We start from the raw sequence: 16,783 nt of genomic DNA, 5'->3' as shown, positions 1-16,783 counted from the left end.
AGGGCTATTCGATTAGTAATTGACCAACGCCATGCGATTACCCAATGATATAGAGTTGACGTAGTAATGAGTGATGAAGAGAGTGGAGATGTGCGTTGACGTTGTCTGATATGGGGATGGGATGGTCGCAGGTGGTTTGCTGACTTATTTTCCCGAATAATTTAAGCGGCCGATGACTGAGCCATCTACCACTACAAAACCCCATGATGCAAACTTCTCTGCCTTCATCCAGGACAGATCATTATATTTCTGGGAAGCATTCAACATGGCCACGACTCATACCACTCTCCAAGCGCCCTTCGAGACAATTTCCCTGGCAAGCAGGAGCCAGAATGAAGATCCCCCAGAGACTCGTCGGGCGGGACGAGTCTTTGAAGCTGACCCTGCATTCACGACAAGTCCAGCATCACGTCGACTGATCATCTCGCTACTGGTTTGTGCAAATACGATCCAGGTAACTGACCCATTTGTATAAGTTTTAAAGTTTTGGTGAATCATGTACTGATCTTTCCTCAAGTTCATGTCCAATTGTGTCACCATCGCTGGCGGTCTAGCTCTGAGTAAAGATCTGGGGCGTGAATCAGGTCCCGGCAAGGCGAACTGGATGGTCGCTTCGTATCCGTAGGTCTATTCCCTCTCATTCTCTCTTGTATACGCTTCTGATATCTATAGACTCACTCAAGGTGCATTCGTCCTGGTGACTGGTCGACTGGGCGCCATCTACGGCCACTCTCAACTCACCCTTCTCGGCTGTGCAATCTTCACCCTCTTCTCTCTCATCAATGCCTTCACCAAGGCATATGACTCTTTCATCGCCATGCGCGCTTTGACAGGTGTTGGTGGCGGTGTCTTTATGCCCAATGCCGTCTCAATTATTACCACCATGGTTCCACCAGGCCGATCGCGAAACGTCGTTTTGGGTTTCTTCGCAGCGTCGCCGCCTCTAGGAGGAATGATTGGCGCGTTAATCGCGGGTGTGTTTATTGATAATGTGAATTGGATGTGGCTTTTTGTTCTCATGTAAGTATGTGTATTGCTGCTTCTTGAGCCATGATTAACTTGTCCATTAGTGCTGGTATCGCGGCTTTCAACCTGGCTTGGCTGGCGTACCTCATGCCGAAGGAAACCCCAGTTGACAAGGGTGGGCATATCGATATTCCTGGAATCATCTTGGGACTGGGAAGTTTACTACTCTTTAACGTAGTATGCAAGTGAGTTCGAGTTGCCCTTCACAGTCTCATCTGTGACTGACCATCGTAGCCAAGCACCATCAGCTGGATGGAACGCGCCCTACGAGATAGCCCTGCTGGTTCTTTCCGTGGTCATGTTCCTTGCCTTCCTGCTCTGGGAGAAGCGTTATGCCAAGGACCCCATCATGCCATTGTCAGTCTTTCAAGCGCCGACCTTCACAGCTTTGGTCTTTGTTGTGCTCTTGGTACGTCTTGCCACTGTCGGAGCTCTCTTAGCGGTTGATACACTAACGCACTAAACAGAGCTACATGGCATTCGGAATCGGGCTTTGGTACTCAACAAGCTGGCAGTACCTCCTGCGCGGAGTATCTGTCACCCGAATTGGCATTCATTGGGTGCCATTCGGGCTCAGCTCTGTGCTCGCTGTATTTATCGCAGCATGGCTAATCCCCCGCGTTGCAGCGCAATGGATCATGGCGATCGGTGTGACTGTTACTCTGGTTGGCAATATCCTCCTCGCGACAATGCCAGTACAACAAACGTACTGGGCGCAGGTCTTCCCAGCCATGGTTCTCTACGGTTTCTGCCCCGACTTGGTATACGTCGCCGCACAAGTGATCGCCAGCAACAGCGTCAGTCGTCGTCAACAGGGCGTAGCGAGTAGTCTGATTGGAACTCTGAACCTTTACGGAAACAGTTTAGGTCAAGGATTTGCTGGGACGATTGAGACGGAGATTGGAACAAACAACAACGATGAGGTTAGAGGATACAGGGCAGCTCTGTATTTTGCGGCTGGCCTGGCACTGCTTGGCTTGGCTTTGGATATCTTGTTTGTCAGGGTGCCGAAGGATCAGCGCGAAGGATGGGATGATCCGTCCGATAGCGGTGAACAAGAGCTGAATGGCATGACTACCGCTATTGAGGGACGGGCCTCACTGCGAACTTGAGCCGTGTGTTGGAATGAGAAACAGTGATCTGAAAGAGAGGGCATGTTGGCTCAAAATAAACACCTATTCAGTCGAGGTGGACGGTCCACCGTTTCTCCCCTTTGAATCCTTGTATGGGTCCGACCGTGGGGGAAGGATGAATCAGACCAGACCCGTCGTTGCCTGAGCATGGAAAAACAGCATTTATAATCTGCCTGTATGTTACAATGTCTGCTTGAAGCTAGGAGGCAAAGGATCTTGAACCCCGACATAGTCCGTCGGTCGGGTTTCCTGGCGAAATATAACTACATGATAAGAATTGGAAATAACAAGAATGAAAACCTGGAAGTGTCTAAGCCTTATGGGCCCATGGTCAATGCGCAGCAAAAGGACCCAAAACTCCGTTCAAGAACAGGCGATGCTTCAAGGGTAACACTGAAGGATCACAGCCAAGACCTTTCGCGAGAGGTCTGAGCAATGCCCGATTCGCCAGGCTGCTGAAGGATTCAAGACGAGACAGGTCCTTATTTCGATTAAGCTGTTATGGTAACCTCGACCCAAGATGCTCTCCACCTGTCAATGCATTAAAGATGTCGAATTTCCATTCTTCAGGTTCCATTGCAAAGCAACTTGTTCACATTGTCGGCGATCAAAATGCCTTTCTCACAGAACTTCGCGTCGAATATGCTACAACGACGAGACGATGACGAAACAGAAGATGGTTGGTGCGAATTCGCGACCATTGAGGATCAATTTCTCTGGCCTGGTGAAGGCAAAACTTGGGTGCGTGGACAAACACAGATGGTAGGCTGGGGAGCCGGGCGCGACATCAACGGAACATGGGGCGAAGGGAGCACCAAAGTGAAAATGGAGTTGAGGTGGTGGACAGGGACATATGGCCCAGGCCCAGACGATCTAAAACCCATAGTGATATTTGGTAAGTCTGTTATTGGATCTCGTAACAAAAACAATGCTGACTGAGTATAGACAACAAGACCTTTGACTATCCTTCCTCTGACTGGAAACTATGGAACCCCAACTGCACAGACACATACATGAACTACACTTGGACAATACCTATGGATTTGGACGTTGGCGACTCGAAATTCACAATGACGGTGTACGACGTGACGAATCGCAGCGATATAAGCATGTTGCAAAGTAATTTATTCTTCATCAACGCGGATAACGGAACATCAACAGCAGATTCAAATGCTAGCACCTCAACACCAGAATCTTCACAAGAAACATCAGCCTCGACAGGACTTGCAACCGGTGCAAAAGCCGGCATTGGCGCAGGCATCGGCGTCTTGGCACTAATTCTTCTTCTCGCCGGCTTCTTCCTCTACCGACGCAAGAAGCGACAAACAGCAAGCATTGCCCCAACAGACGGGTTTGAAAAGCCAGAGTTGGATGCAAAATCGACTGGCATTTCTGAAGTTGATGGGAGCGGGATATCTCCGCATCAAGCTCCTGATAACGCGATATACGAGGCACCCGGGGTTTTAGTCCATGAGGCTCCAACTGGAAAGGAGCAGACGGTGGTGGAGAAGATGAAAGCAGCTCGTCATATTAATGAGGAGCCGATTGAGATGCCGGCGGATTCAACTATGTCATCGCCAAAGACATCGCAGGACAGACTGAATAGGACATAGTATTAATATAAATTCGGTAGCGTCGAACCTGAGTCCCTGCGGCTCGCTTGGTGAACCACAGTCTCAACTGAGGCCACTCAATTCCTAAAGAACGGGTCGACATCTTTTATTCCAACATCGTCAGCGTCGCAGGAAAGAATGAAGTATCTCATCACCACGTGCCACAGCAGTCTGACATTCGTGGTTAGTGTATCACTAGCAAGCCGACCCCTGCTATAAGATCTCACACTAAGACGTCTCATCCCCGCGCCTCATCTTACACCGCGATAAATATAACGCGTCGAAGGCTCCGTCCTTACCACGGCGCGCGATGTCTTCAAAGCTCTGTGCACCATGTCGAGATGCAATTCTCTCCGAACCAACACGTCTGTACCGCGACTCCACCATCAGCTATTCTCCCTTTCACGAGGCGCCGTGGAAAGCCTTCCAGAAGAATGCAGACTCATCTCAAGACATAACCGAGTCTGTGCAAGATTGCGACTTTTGCTCCTTTGTTGTCGCGTTCGCAGCGGCGGACCAAGCCCTTGGCGAGGATGGGAACGGATCCTTTGCGGATGAAAGCAAAGCGACCCGGAAGGCAAAGGGCGAGCCGATGTTAGCTCTGTGGCAGTATCATATGTATACATATGAAGGCCACCTTTCGGCGAATCTCGGTCTTAGGAGGCATAATCTTCGCTATATTGATGGGCTTGATATACGGCTCTTTGGGACTGATGGTGCGTTATTTGGCCGTTGCTCATATCGTTAAACTAATTTGGTATAGATCCTCGTGTGAAATGTCACAGGCCAATTGACAAGACGTCAAAAAGTACATCCAGCGAAGCTAGTTTCGAGTGCTTATCTAAATGGATCAATAACTGTTCGGATAATCATAAATCATGCAACAAACTACATGCCCGCACTGGTGAGAACAGGGAATGGCTTCCAGCTCGACTGGTCAAGATCATCCCAAATGCAGATGGCGTGCCTGAGATTATCAAAGTGGTAGAAACGGACAGAAGCAATGACCTTCCACCAAAAATAGAGTATGCTACGTTAAGCTACTGTTGGGGAAGACAGTCTTTCACCAAACTACTCAGATCTAACATCGAGAGCATGGCGACTACTGGAATGCCTGTCAAAGACCTCCCTGCAACATTCCGTGATGCAATAACTGTCACAAATCGTCTTGGTCTGGAGTATATCTGGATAGACGCCCTTTGCATTATCCAGCTTGATGCAGAAGACTGGAGTTTGCACTCGGTGACGATGGCGAAAGTTTACTCATACTCAGCAATAACACTTGCTGCAGCAGCATCATCGGACGCACATGGGGGACTCTTTCGCGAACGCAACCCTGCAAGCATCAATGGTGCGAAGGTAAATCTCAAATGGCCATCACACGAGCTTGAAGGGGAATTTTATCTGGTACCAACAGACCCCTGGGAGAAAGCAGTTGCAAACTCACCACTGTTGAAGCGGGCATGGGTATTCCAAGAACGTCTTCTATCACGAGGAACCGTTTACTTTGCTCACGATATGCTTTATTGGGAATGTGGCGAGCTCTACGCCTCGGAGCTTTATCCTGAGGCAGGACCTTGGGATCTGCAGTACCGATACAAGAGATTCGATGTTGCTGATAGGCTTCCCTCTGGTGTGCAGTCAGTAGAGGATTACAGGTTCAAGCATGTATACACAGAACTTCTCACGCGAGAACTCAACGCAGAGAAGACAGTTACGGATGAAGAGATGTTTCTCTACGTATGGGCTTCAGTGGTAGCTCAGTACAGCGTCGGCAAACTGTCGAAAGAGACTGATAAGCTCATTGCTATTGACGGTGTAGCTGAGCAGTTGACGAGTATTGTACCGAGAGAGCAGTATCTCAAGGGACTCTGGAAACAGGAAAGTCTTCCGCTCTCTCTACTATGGCGCACCGAAACGGAAGAGGAACCGCCGAGTACCCGCGTCGCGCCGAGTTGGTCTTGGGCATCTGTTTATACGCCAGTTGACTTTAACTTCTTGTTCCGAGCGCAGACTGAACCCAAGGTCGTCACGAAAGTCATCGATATCATCGCCCCCGACAATGGGCCAGAGAGTCTCGAGATATCACGCCCTCCGGCACTTGTTCTTCAGGGCCCTCTCACCGAAGTGCGCTTTAGATCTGCTTCACGCAGTGCACTAGGACCCTTGCATTCAAACTGGTGGAAGAGCCACAACACGATAAGAAATCGCATCAAGTTCTTGAAACCACTTGACCTGACGCCTAGACTTGTATTCATAGGGAAAGGCTTGAAGGCCGATTATCCATGTGCTATCTGGTTAGATAGGGAGGTGCCAGAGAATAGTCGAATATTCGCGCTCAAGATTGCGGAAGCTGATATTAGACATCCTTGGCAGGAGAGGTTACCGTCTGAGTGCGGCTTATTATTAATCACTAATCAAGAAAGAGGGACTTTTAGGAGAATTGGCATGTTTGAGATTGCCGTTGAGAAAATGAAGAGGGATTGGGCGGACCAGAAGACATCGTTCACGGCGGTATCTAAGTTGAGAGACGGAATATGGAGTGATTCAGGTATAGACAAGAGGTTTTATTTAGGAAAGGATGAGAAAGACGGATATACTATCAAGATAGTCTAATAATGAGGTTCCATGCCGTTGATATTCTTGATCATATGGGAGGCCAGATGTGTTGTTTGCAGTTGAGATCTGTGGCTGAGAGCTTATATCAGCACAGAGAACTTAGCATATGGGAGGCCCAGTGCAAGCAACGTGGGTCGGAAAAAAGATTTAATTCCAACTATCAAAATGACATGGAAATTTTTGGGAATGAATCGTGTATACGGAGTACTGACAGGGTCAATTCTGGGTGAATTTGTGGCTGTGAGCTGAACTGAAGCCATTTGGCTCTGGCGCTAGTGATACGCAACGACATGGACACGGCAGGGACCTCGGCATATCGGGCACCGCGGACGGTTACGGAGGCGATCAGTGGCTCAGCCATATTAATCAGAATTTACAGTTTAGCAGGAAATTACCGTATGCAACACGAAAATTGAGCCTCGTGGCACAAACAAGAACGTGCGTAAGTCGGTCTAAAATGATTGGTGTCACATCAGCATCACAATGATGCCGTCCAACAATACTTCAATCTCAATGGATCATTGAGTCTATTCGAGGCCCGAAATGTCTCATATTCACCGCCAGTTCTCATTATTTATGCTGCATTACCCTATAATTCAGAAGAAAATACCTAGCGCATAAGCCAGCCACCAACATGTCTCAAGCGACCTTATCTTGGCACCAAACAATTAAGCTCACAACGCGCCCGCGCACACGCGTCCGCTTGCATAACTCAAACCAACATAACTTTAAGCCAAGCCACGAATACTCTAGCCATGGCCGGGCTGTAGATCCACCCGCTGATCGATGACGATGTGCCAGCCACTAAAACTGCCGTGATTATTATCTCATCCCTTTGTACTACACATTCCTCCTTCTCCTCCTTCACCTTTCTCACGACATCTCATACCTACTTCTCTGTATACGATACCAACCATGGCAAGAATTGCAGAGGGCTTGCCGCGGGCTGGCTCGACGACTACCATTACGACGCAGAGAAAGAAGAAGCCGATTGAAGCGAAGGCGCTGACGACGGAGGTTCAGATGTTGGCTGGTGCTGATGTTTGGGGTCGTGCAGCATTTGGGAGGTCGTGGCTGCGATCTCTTGTTGGTGCATCGCCTTTGTTTCTCGCACCGATGGCTTCGATATCCATATTCATCACGTTGGCCGAATACGAAGGATCACTATCCCTCTTCGCAGACGCTGTGAAAAAACACGGTTTCTGGACCATTTGTGCCCAGTACGGTCCTCACCTCACCACCAAAGGCATCGCCGCAGTAATCTGCTGGGTCGGAATCCAAGCCCTTCTGTACTGCCTACTACCCGGAGAACAACACCAAGGCCAATTAACACCAGCTGGCTATCTCCTCAACTACAAAATCAACGGCCTCTCAGCCTGGATCGTCACACATCTCCTTTACGGAGTTCTCAGCTGGTTGGGGATTCTGGACCCTGGCTTCATTCCCCGCAATTGGAGTAGCTTAATTGGAGCTATGAACCTAGCTGGATTCGTTATCTCGGCACTTGCGCTCGTCAAAGCGTACGTAATGCCGACGCACCCAGAAGATAGGAAGTTCAGCGGTGAGACCACCAGTTTTTGAGTTTTGAGTGTAATTAAACGCTAATTTGATATGAACAGGGTCCTTCCTATACGACTTCTTCATGGGCATTGAGTTGAATCCGCGGTTGGGTGAGAATTTTGACCTCAAGCTTTTCAGTAATGGCAGGGCTGGAATGATGGTGTGGACCCTGATGTAAGTCTGATCACTTTGATACGAGAACGCGAACTTACATGGGGCAGCGACTTTTCGAATATGGCGTATCAGTACCAGAACCAGGGATATGTTGAGCCATCGCTTATCCTTGTCACCGCATTGCAGACTCTCTACGTGGTAGATTTCTTCATTAATGAATCCTGGTATTTGCGCACAATCGATGTCAAATTCGACCATTACGGCTTCTATCTCAGCTGGGGCTGCTTCTGCTTCTTACCAACAACATACACGATCCAAGGCCAATATCTCGGCCGCTACCCGTCATCAGCTCCAACACCTTACCTAGCATTCTTCTTCACCCTCGGAGTAGCAGGTTACATCATCTTCCGCTCCGTCAACCACCAAAAAGAAATCGTGCGACGAACAGGCGGAAAATGCACCATCTGGGGTAAACCAGCAGAATGCATCGTCGCATCCTTCAGGACCTCCGATGGTCGGCAGCATAGGAGTTTGCTCCTCTGCAGTGGTTGGTGGGGATGGTCTCGGCACGCGAATTACCTGGGTGATCTGATTCTTAGCTTTAGTACTTGTGCGCTGGTGGGTAGTACAAGGGCTGTGGTGTGGACGTACGCGGTGTGGATGACGGTGTTGCTTGTGCATCGGTGTATACGTGATGAGAAGAGCTGCTCGGTTAAGTATGGTGCTGCGTGGACCGAGTATTGTAGACGTGTGCCTTGGCGATTCATTCCTGGCGTTTGGTGAGATTTGGAGTTTCAGGACTTTGAACAAGGGAGATTTGTGCTATGCGTGGTGTAAGGTTGCGAAACAGCGTGGATAGATGGTGTTACTTGTGCCCGGAGTGAAGGCTCAGCCCGGATCTAGACTCGATAGATTTAGCTTATTGTGCAGCTTATGCATGTTCTACTCGTGAATGAGAAGTTTTTTTTAATCTGTGTAACGAATGTGTACCAAGTCGCTCGTAACTTGCATCAAGGCGTCGCCGTGCCAGTCAACCATCTAGATTGGCGGGTGAGGTCGCGTGTAGGCATCATCACCGCCTTTTTCTTCCCCTCTGCTGTCTCAGTCTAATCATCATGATGTTGGTCAAAGTTACACCATCCTTTTCCCTTACTCGAATTCTGCCATGTATGGGGTCTACCAAGTTAGCCTTGGCGCAAGTACTCAAACAGGGAGATAGACAGTGCCTTGAGGGTACATATTAGTTGTATCTGTCCAATGTTCGAAGCTGTCCCCTTTCATAGCTCATGCAAACCGTGTTAAGCCATGGAGCGGCATAACCAAATTCTTCAAGATATTGTGGACAAGATACGCGACTTCTACAAGCTCCGCCAGCCATATCGCGTTTTTCATGGTTCTTCAAGCAGTACTCGTCCTCGCCATGCCACTGACACGAATGTTATCGACATCAGCATGCTATCCCAAGTTATCTCAGTGGACTCCGCGCAAAGAACCTGCCTTGTGGAGCCCAATGTACCGATGGACCGACTTATCGAAGCCACGACGCCATTCGGCCTAATACCTCCAGTCGTTATGGAATTCCCCGGGATCACAGCAGGAGGGGGCTTTGCGGGGACTTTTGGGGAAAGCAGCTCATTTCGACATGGTTTCTTCAACGAAACTGTCAACTTTGTGGAAATGATACTTGGAAACAGAGACATAATTCGGGCATCGCGCGAAGAACATGAAGATCTCTTTCATGGTGCTGCGGGCGCTGCTGGGACTTTAGGCTTGACGACATTGATGCAGGTCCGACTGGTAGAGGTGAAGCAATTTGTCTAGACAACGTACCACAGAGTTGGCAGCGTGTCAGCCGCTATCTCTACAACGAAGAAGTGTTGTAAGAATGTGGACGTCGACTATGTTGACGAAATATGGCCACTTTGGCTTTGCCCTCTAAAAGGCTGTCGAACACCTACTTTTCACCCTGTCACGAAAGGCTCTTCAGATACTGGCACTGGAGATAACATGTCGCAGCCGATGCTCAACATTGGTGTTTAGGGTTGGGGGCCTTTAGACCCAGAGGAGTTCAAAACAAAATACGAGGCTCTAGAGAAGAAGTTGATGGAGTTGGGTGGTCGAAAATGGCTCTACGCACATACTTACTACACCGAAGAGCAATTCCGGGAATTAAACGATCGCTGCTGGTACCAGGAGCTTAGAAAACGCTATTTTGCCACAATGTTGCCAACCGTCTACGACAAGGTGAAAAAGAGTGGCCTTGATGCGGATGAGAGGGATGACAAGGGTTGGGGACTCGGAGCTTTGTTGAACAAGTGGCACATTGGTGGAATCTATGGCATGATACTGGCGTTTTACTCTGGGGATATCAATCTCCATCGACGAGCGAGATGGAGGTATGTGAACCAGTAGTATACCCGAGGCTGAGTCTATCTCAAGCTGGTTCCTCCAATTGATGTGTCATTCGTGGGGAATTTCCAGCTTGGCAGGGATCTCGGTGTTGCGCCAAGTTCTAACATACCTTCGTTGCTTCAGAGCCAAACAATACAAGACTCTCAACTCCGACAAATATTTAGGATATTTTAGATAACACCGCATAGTCCAACATGCCTGCACCTTAGTCACAGTTATGTTATTCACAAATACGTTCTTATCAATTGGGCTACCGTAATGCTTCCCGATTCCAATGCTGACATGTAGCTCAATATCTTGGCAGACGGCGGCGTGCATGAAGATGACGTTTCAGTAAGTAAGGCTCTCCAGGCAGCAAGAAACAATCACAATCTCAACCTCTGCTCTAATCATCCAAATATCCCCCGTTATCAGGAACTAAGCCTAAAGAAGACCCGCGCTTTCGTCGAAATGGTAGAAAGGAGTTTCCAGTACCTCCCAAGGCTCAACTTCACCGACAGCCCATTCAAACAATTCACCATCCCCCAGGACTGGAGAGTATGGGAGGTCGCATGGCTTTATCGCCTACCTGCCATCATTACCCATGCTAGCTATCCTGCTAGGTTGATCGAGAGCGGATGTATCATCGACAATGTTACCAATTGTCATAAAGCGTGCGGAAGCGAAGAGCACATGTTTTCGAATCCCGAAACGCTATGGAACTGCCTTACTTTGGCAACTGTTGCTATGATGTCTACTAATCGTGGGCCCGATACTATCAGCAACCAGACATTAGAAGAAGTGGATAGAAAATTTAATACCGGCCCGTTGGACGAGTTCTGGAAACTTGGTGCATTGTTGCGCTACGTCAAATGTGCGCTACAGTCTTGTTCAGACTCCAAGTTCGGCGGTTGTCCGCCGGAATTGTGGACTTTTCAATGCCAAATGATCACATCTAAGAAAATCAAGGACTTGGGCAGAATCATGAGTACCGAGTACTGCGACAAGGCTGATCCTGGAATTGACTACGATATTGCAGGGCCTGGTGTGAGTTCTGCAGCACCAAGAATGAAAGATTTTACTGATCACATACAGATCATCGTGGCATATCTGATTCAGTTCACGATAGTCCTATTCTTTGCTTTGTGCTACAAGATCACCAAGACCTGGATACGGAACTTGACACTGATTTCACTTCTCCCTTTTCAAGGACCTGCTGCAGCCGTCGAGACAGCCTTTCAATGGCAGAAAATGGTTTCAAGAAGTACCTTTGGTGTTGCAGTAGCATCAACACTTGTCGATCTGCAAGAAGCTCAAGCTGTGTTTCTCGGCACTATTTCTATAGCCGCTATCATCACCTTCTCAAGTTCTAGCGGAACGGGACTTGGTAACATCAGTTCACTCCTCTCCTGGTTGACAAACAACCTCACCGTAAGAGGCATGGTGTCGGCGGGAATGTATCCCCTACTGTTTGTGCAGCTTATTCTTCAAAAGACTCACAATCGCTGGTGGTATACACTTGTTCTTGTGTTTATCAACTGGATCCTTGTTGTGCTCATTGCTAGGCCCCAGACTGTCGATGAGCCTTCGCTATTAGAGCACTTTACAGACTCATCTCCTTTGGAACGCTGCGGGAATCATAGTGGGCCCAGAACGTTTTGTCAGACTTTCAACAAACCCGCCGAGAGAGGTTCTAGTTCCACTACGGGTGAAGAGTTAGGTCATCTGGATCGAGATGCGGAGAGTTTCTTCAAGTTTCATTCTAGGATACAGGCACCAATGCATGTAATTATGGCATTCCTGATACTTGATTGGATCCTTGCCATGATTAGGATGCACCTCCTCGGACGGGGTGACTGGTTATCCCACAAAGCCCATGCTTTGATGGATAGCTTACCATTGCGTCTGAAGTCGTTTTATACCCGGAGGTACTTCGTGCTCTTCACAGAAGCTACCTGGATCTCCATGGAAGTCCTCACTATCGTCATGGGCGCAATTGGAGTACATGAGTTTGCGGCATTTATGCATCTACTCAGCGGCGGGGAATCGGGCAACGAGAGCAAGGTTGACCTGTCGAAATGGGGTTTTGGACAACTGGTAGCAGTTTGCGTCTGGGTTCCTGTTATGCTCAAATTCGCTTGTCTCATGGTGGGTAAGTTGAAATCCCTCTCTTATCCCTCCAAGTCTGTGTTTATAGCTGACAAAGGGAAGACGGGGCTCTGCCTGGTTGGAGAAAGCGGTTGGGCCAATTCATCGAGATTACGCAGCGCAAAGAAAGCGACCCAGATGGGAATGATGTTGTTATGGAAACTTTGCTTCCATCCAGGCCGACCAAAAGGGGCCAGACGGATGAAGTTGGGGGGCGTACTTTGACGGCGAGGCGGTCTTGGGGCAGATCATGTGATTAGTATGGAATAGCTCGATATATGCATAAAGCAAGAGACTTCTCTACCGAAACGTGTCATGGTGGCATGCGCGTTGTCAAGGAGTTGCTGAACTTACCTGGCCAATCAGCCAGCCCATCGATTTTTCCAGGCCTGGCTAATTGTCTCAGAGGCCCAGCTGAAAGATCTCGAGAGACACTATCGGTATTTAGCGTGTAGCTTCTACCCCGAATGAGATATTTATACAGAATCACCAGACCATTTCTAGAAACTATGCTCCCCCATCATCCCTAATGCATTTTGCAGCATTTTGTCGCGTTTCATGCCACTATGGCTTCATCTAACCCTGAAAGAACTTACGCTCGTTGGTCTCTCCGAGACGTGCCTCATACACCCGCGACAGACGTCCTTCCCATTGGGCCTGGAGCAGATGGAATTGAGATGGTGTTTGACGATGATTCACGTAGATTAGTTGATCCGGCTCACATCCAGCCTGGAGGGAAATATCATTGTAGGTTTCCGAAGCATTTTGCTATCAACAGCTCAAAGTCATGCTGAGTCTGAATTTGGGTGTAGCTATTGTCAAGCTCCAGATTCAATTCGAAGGCCAGGATCCTAGTGACGTGCGTCATGCTCAAGCTACAGGATGGCTAATCATGCCCCATCTTATCATCACCGCCGCACATTGCGTTTATGACCATACATACAACTATGGCAAAGCTGTTAATGTCCGTGCTTTTGTGGGGTACAATGGCAAGAACTCTATTGACCAGCCTGGCGTCCAATTTCGCAGAGGTCTTAGGGCTGTCATTCCGAAAGACTGGATCATCAGTGACACCAATCGCGCCAGCGATGTCGCTTTCATCAAGGTGGAAAGATTCAACAACATTGTGCGTATCAGCCAGCAACCCACTACAGGTTTTGTGAATAAGATGCTTTTGAGCGTGGTTGGGTACCCGTGCGACAAATCCTTGGGCGATGAACGGGGCGCGCAAATGTATGAGATGACCAGAACAACAGATTGCGATCTATCAAAAACCGCTTTTAACATGCTGGAGCACACCATGTCTTGTGCGGGTGGTAAGTACCTGTTTCCGGCCCAAATTACTTGCAATACCCATTAACTGTACTAGGTCAATCCGGGTCGCCTGTTCTCATCAGTGGCGAAAGCAAGGCTATCGGCGTCTCTTCGTATGGTACCGGAACTAGGAACACAGCAACTGTGTTTCGAGGTAAATTCGGAACCTACCTCAGCGGCATGTCTACTGTCATGTATGCCTTGGATCGTGCTCCTGCTGGTAGCGAAGATATCAGATACATCATGACCACGGGCCACCCGGAGGGCAGTGCGACAGAAGAGCCCCTCAGTGATGTTAAAGCCTTTTGGGCAATTTTCAAGAAGGTTACCAGCGTCGGCCAAAGAATTGATCATTCGGTATTACGAACTGGGTCCCCTTTCTTGGGCCAGATGGGCAGTCCTATCGCCGCCGTTGCAGGTACCGCACTCGGTGTCATGAGCAAGCTTGGTTCAGATTTTTCCATCGATATTGGGTCCGTCCACTTCAATTACAGGCAGTGTGCTGCCCGTGCCATTGTTGCAGAGGCTGCTATACAGACTGTCCTGATAATGGATCCTCACAAGGCGAACGAGTTCAGAATATTCGACAAGATGGAGGATCAATTCATCGAGACGAAGGATGTTGTTCCCAGGGTTGCAAATCTCATCACACCTGGTATTATTGAGTCTGCACTTCGGATCTCAGTCAATGCGCAGGCTGCGGGCGAGGAAATGTCCAGACTCTACCCAAAGCTCCCTCCCGTGAGCAGCTCTCTGGGCGACGGTGCCAAAAGATTTGTTGAGGCCTTCACCCGGTACACAAATCAAGGCGATGCCAATGAGATGTCTGAGTTTCTTGGAAGCATCGTTGAAACCGCCTTATCTGCTAGTTCTCCCAACCTCGACGGCATCACTCGAGCCATCGGCGAGTCTGAACTGAGCGTGACCGACATGTCGACTCACGTCGAGATTCTGTGTCACAGAGCTCTTATTGGCGACACTGCTCTACAGGGTCTCATAGCCATACCTCCCGATCAAATGATGCAGAATGGTCTGTTTGAACATTTTGTCAGTACGGTTGGGAAGATTGGAAGAACGGTCATTGGAGTCGCTCCTGTTGTCATTCAGAATATTTTGGAAAATATCAGACGGGAGGAATAACCACAAACTAGAAGTGATCACAGGAATGGCTCTCAACGGAAATCACTATTACGCATGGGAAGTCTGTAGCTTACAGTACTCAACGTGGTCTTGAAGGCTTGAGAGAATATGTGGGAAGTTTAGAAACACTGATTACACAGTAGGGAGTCCCCATCCAGGTGATCTAGCCAGCCGGTCCAACAGGGACAGCATAATACCCGAATATGCATCAACATACTTGCATATAAGGATGAGAGTCATGGCTAAGATTTATTCCATAACTATATGTAGTAGAGATAATACAAGATCCGATACATGAGAACGAAAGTTGTCAGCTACAGTATAATCGAAGGCCATTTTCCTCCATAGCTTACCACCCAAACATCCGTCTCTCTCCGAAACCACAGCTCAAAAAGCGGTTTGGCTGATCGATGTTTGTCGCACCCGAGCACAGTAGAGTTACTCGTTCTTGTCGGACACCATCCACATGCGGCTAACGATATAAGGCTGGATAATAATGGTGACACTGGGAAACGGAGGGATGACAGGAAGCTTGATGTCATGGTTGATAGTGGTGATGACATGAACCGTCTGAGGGTCAGATGCGCCCGTGGGAATCTTATTCCACGCAATATCCCACTTGATGAAACCATTCTCAAACTTTGTGTCGACGAGCTTCACATATTCGGGGTTGAAATCAATTTTGACTCCCGAGCTGAGCTCCTTGGGGATCAAGGCCGAAAGAAGAAGAAGACCCTTGTCTGTGAGGACATAGGGAATTGGTGGGAGAATGACAGTGTTCTTGCCCTCCTTAGTCTCCGAGCCAGAGGCACCAGCGTCGCCTTCAACAGACTGAACAGCGACGGCGTTATCCTCAGGATCCTCAGGCCATTCAAGATAGACGATTTTGATGTCGGAGGTACCGAAAGCGGTCTCAACAAGGACAGACTTGTTGTTGAAATGGGGGATAGGCAGAAGGATAGGAAGCTCAAACTCAAACTTGACTTCCTTATCCTTAGGGACCTTCTCAAAGCCACCGCTGTAGGCCTTGACGGAAAAGCGAAGACCGCCAGTCCAGATGTCCTGCTCAAAGAACGGGGTGAGGAAGTATCCAGGGATAGTGCCCTTGGCCTTGAGAACGAGCTTGCGGCCGAGACCATGGTAGTGGGCTTCGATGCCCTTGGGGTCGATGGGAACAAGAGAAGCCATTTTTGACGAGGTTTTGAGTTATGTAGTTGATATAGAAGTAGAAGTGCTTGGTTGTTGATGATTTGATCTCTTTCCAGCAGAATAGTAATGTGTATTTATATGCAAATGGAGGCCAATTTACATCAGACCGATTCCTTCTGTGGCTGTCATTCTCCAGCTGAAAGTGATCTCTTCTGAGCTGATATCACAATAATATGATGCCATATCCAATATTGTCTGAGAAGGTTTAGATATCACATCCGCATCAGGTCTCTTCCCCGACCTTGATTCTCGCATTCAAGAGGCTCAAATACGACAGACCTATGAACACTCTCACATTCGTCCTTGGCCTACGTCTGGAGTAGCACACCCATGCCAGAACAGACTATGTTTCACCGTATTAGGCTCACCCAGCTAGCCACGGGCCGCGGAGAGGCCCGAAGCTGGCCGTTCATTGTCTCAGTGCCATACGCAGAAGTGGAAACGATCACCTTGTTCTCGTATCAAATCACAGCGTTTAGGCAATGTCACATATCAGCAAGGGATAGTTTATGTGAT

The 16,783-nt window shown here is 48.6% G+C and overlaps 6 protein-coding genes across 6 annotated transcripts; 5 read left to right on the top strand and 1 right to left on the bottom strand.

The window, feature by feature from the left end:
• Nucleotides 1–166: 166 nt before the first annotated feature.
• Nucleotides 167–2,549, top strand: FOXG_16581 (uncharacterized protein). Its single transcript, XM_018396609.1, has 6 exons — nt 167–454; nt 518–621; nt 673–1,020; nt 1,071–1,211; nt 1,261–1,435; nt 1,494–2,549. The coding sequence occupies exons 1-6, from the start codon at nt 173–175 to the stop codon at nt 2,136–2,138; spliced, it is 1,695 nt and encodes a 564-aa protein (XP_018257200.1). The 5' UTR covers nt 167–172; the 3' UTR covers nt 2,139–2,549.
• Nucleotides 2,550–2,771: 222 nt separating this feature from the next.
• On the top strand, nt 2,772–3,772 carry FOXG_16580 (uncharacterized protein; the record flags this gene model as incomplete). Its single annotated transcript, XM_018396608.1, has 2 exons — nt 2,772–3,054; nt 3,105–3,772. The coding sequence occupies 2 exons, from the start codon at nt 2,772–2,774 to the stop codon at nt 3,770–3,772; spliced, it is 951 nt and encodes a 316-aa protein (XP_018257199.1).
• A 310-nt stretch (nt 3,773–4,082) lies between these two features.
• Nucleotides 4,083–6,388, top strand: FOXG_16579 (uncharacterized protein; the record flags this gene model as incomplete). Its single annotated transcript, XM_018396607.1, has 2 exons — nt 4,083–4,488; nt 4,536–6,388. 2 exons carry the CDS (start codon nt 4,083–4,085, stop codon nt 6,386–6,388), a joined length of 2,259 nt encoding a protein of 752 aa, XP_018257198.1.
• An 849-nt stretch (nt 6,389–7,237) lies between these two features.
• On the top strand, nt 7,238–9,042 carry FOXG_16578 (uncharacterized protein). The gene is made up of 3 exons (XM_018396606.1): nt 7,238–7,952; nt 8,011–8,125; nt 8,173–9,042. The coding sequence occupies exons 1-3, from the start codon at nt 7,307–7,309 to the stop codon at nt 8,846–8,848; spliced, it is 1,437 nt and encodes a 478-aa protein (XP_018257197.1). The 5' UTR covers nt 7,238–7,306; the 3' UTR covers nt 8,849–9,042.
• A 328-nt stretch (nt 9,043–9,370) lies between these two features.
• Nucleotides 9,371–15,058, top strand: FOXG_22479 (uncharacterized protein; the record flags this gene model as incomplete). The annotated part of the gene is made up of 10 exons (XM_018402881.1): nt 9,371–9,868; nt 10,106–10,461; nt 10,666–10,732; nt 10,766–11,503; nt 11,552–12,608; nt 12,668–12,820; nt 12,852–12,856; nt 13,147–13,351; nt 13,417–13,920; nt 13,974–15,058. 10 exons carry the CDS (start codon nt 9,371–9,373, stop codon nt 15,056–15,058), a joined length of 4,668 nt encoding a protein of 1,555 aa, XP_018257196.1.
• Nucleotides 15,059–15,230: 172 nt separating this feature from the next.
• Nucleotides 15,231–16,457, bottom strand: FOXG_16574 (uncharacterized protein). The gene has a single exon (XM_018396605.1). It carries the CDS (start codon nt 16,244–16,246, stop codon nt 15,497–15,499), a length of 750 nt encoding a protein of 249 aa, XP_018257195.1. The 5' UTR covers nt 16,247–16,457; the 3' UTR covers nt 15,231–15,496.
• Between the last annotated feature and the right edge of the window lie 326 nt (nt 16,458–16,783).

The sequence above is a fragment of the Fusarium oxysporum genome, chromosome 11, assembly GCF_000149955.1.
Source record: "Fusarium oxysporum f. sp. lycopersici 4287 chromosome 11, whole genome shotgun sequence".
Classification (NCBI taxonomy): domain Eukaryota; kingdom Fungi; phylum Ascomycota; class Sordariomycetes; order Hypocreales; family Nectriaceae; genus Fusarium; species Fusarium oxysporum.
The sequence above is the reverse complement of the archived record's forward strand: the minus strand, read 5'-3'. Positions and strand labels throughout refer to the sequence as shown.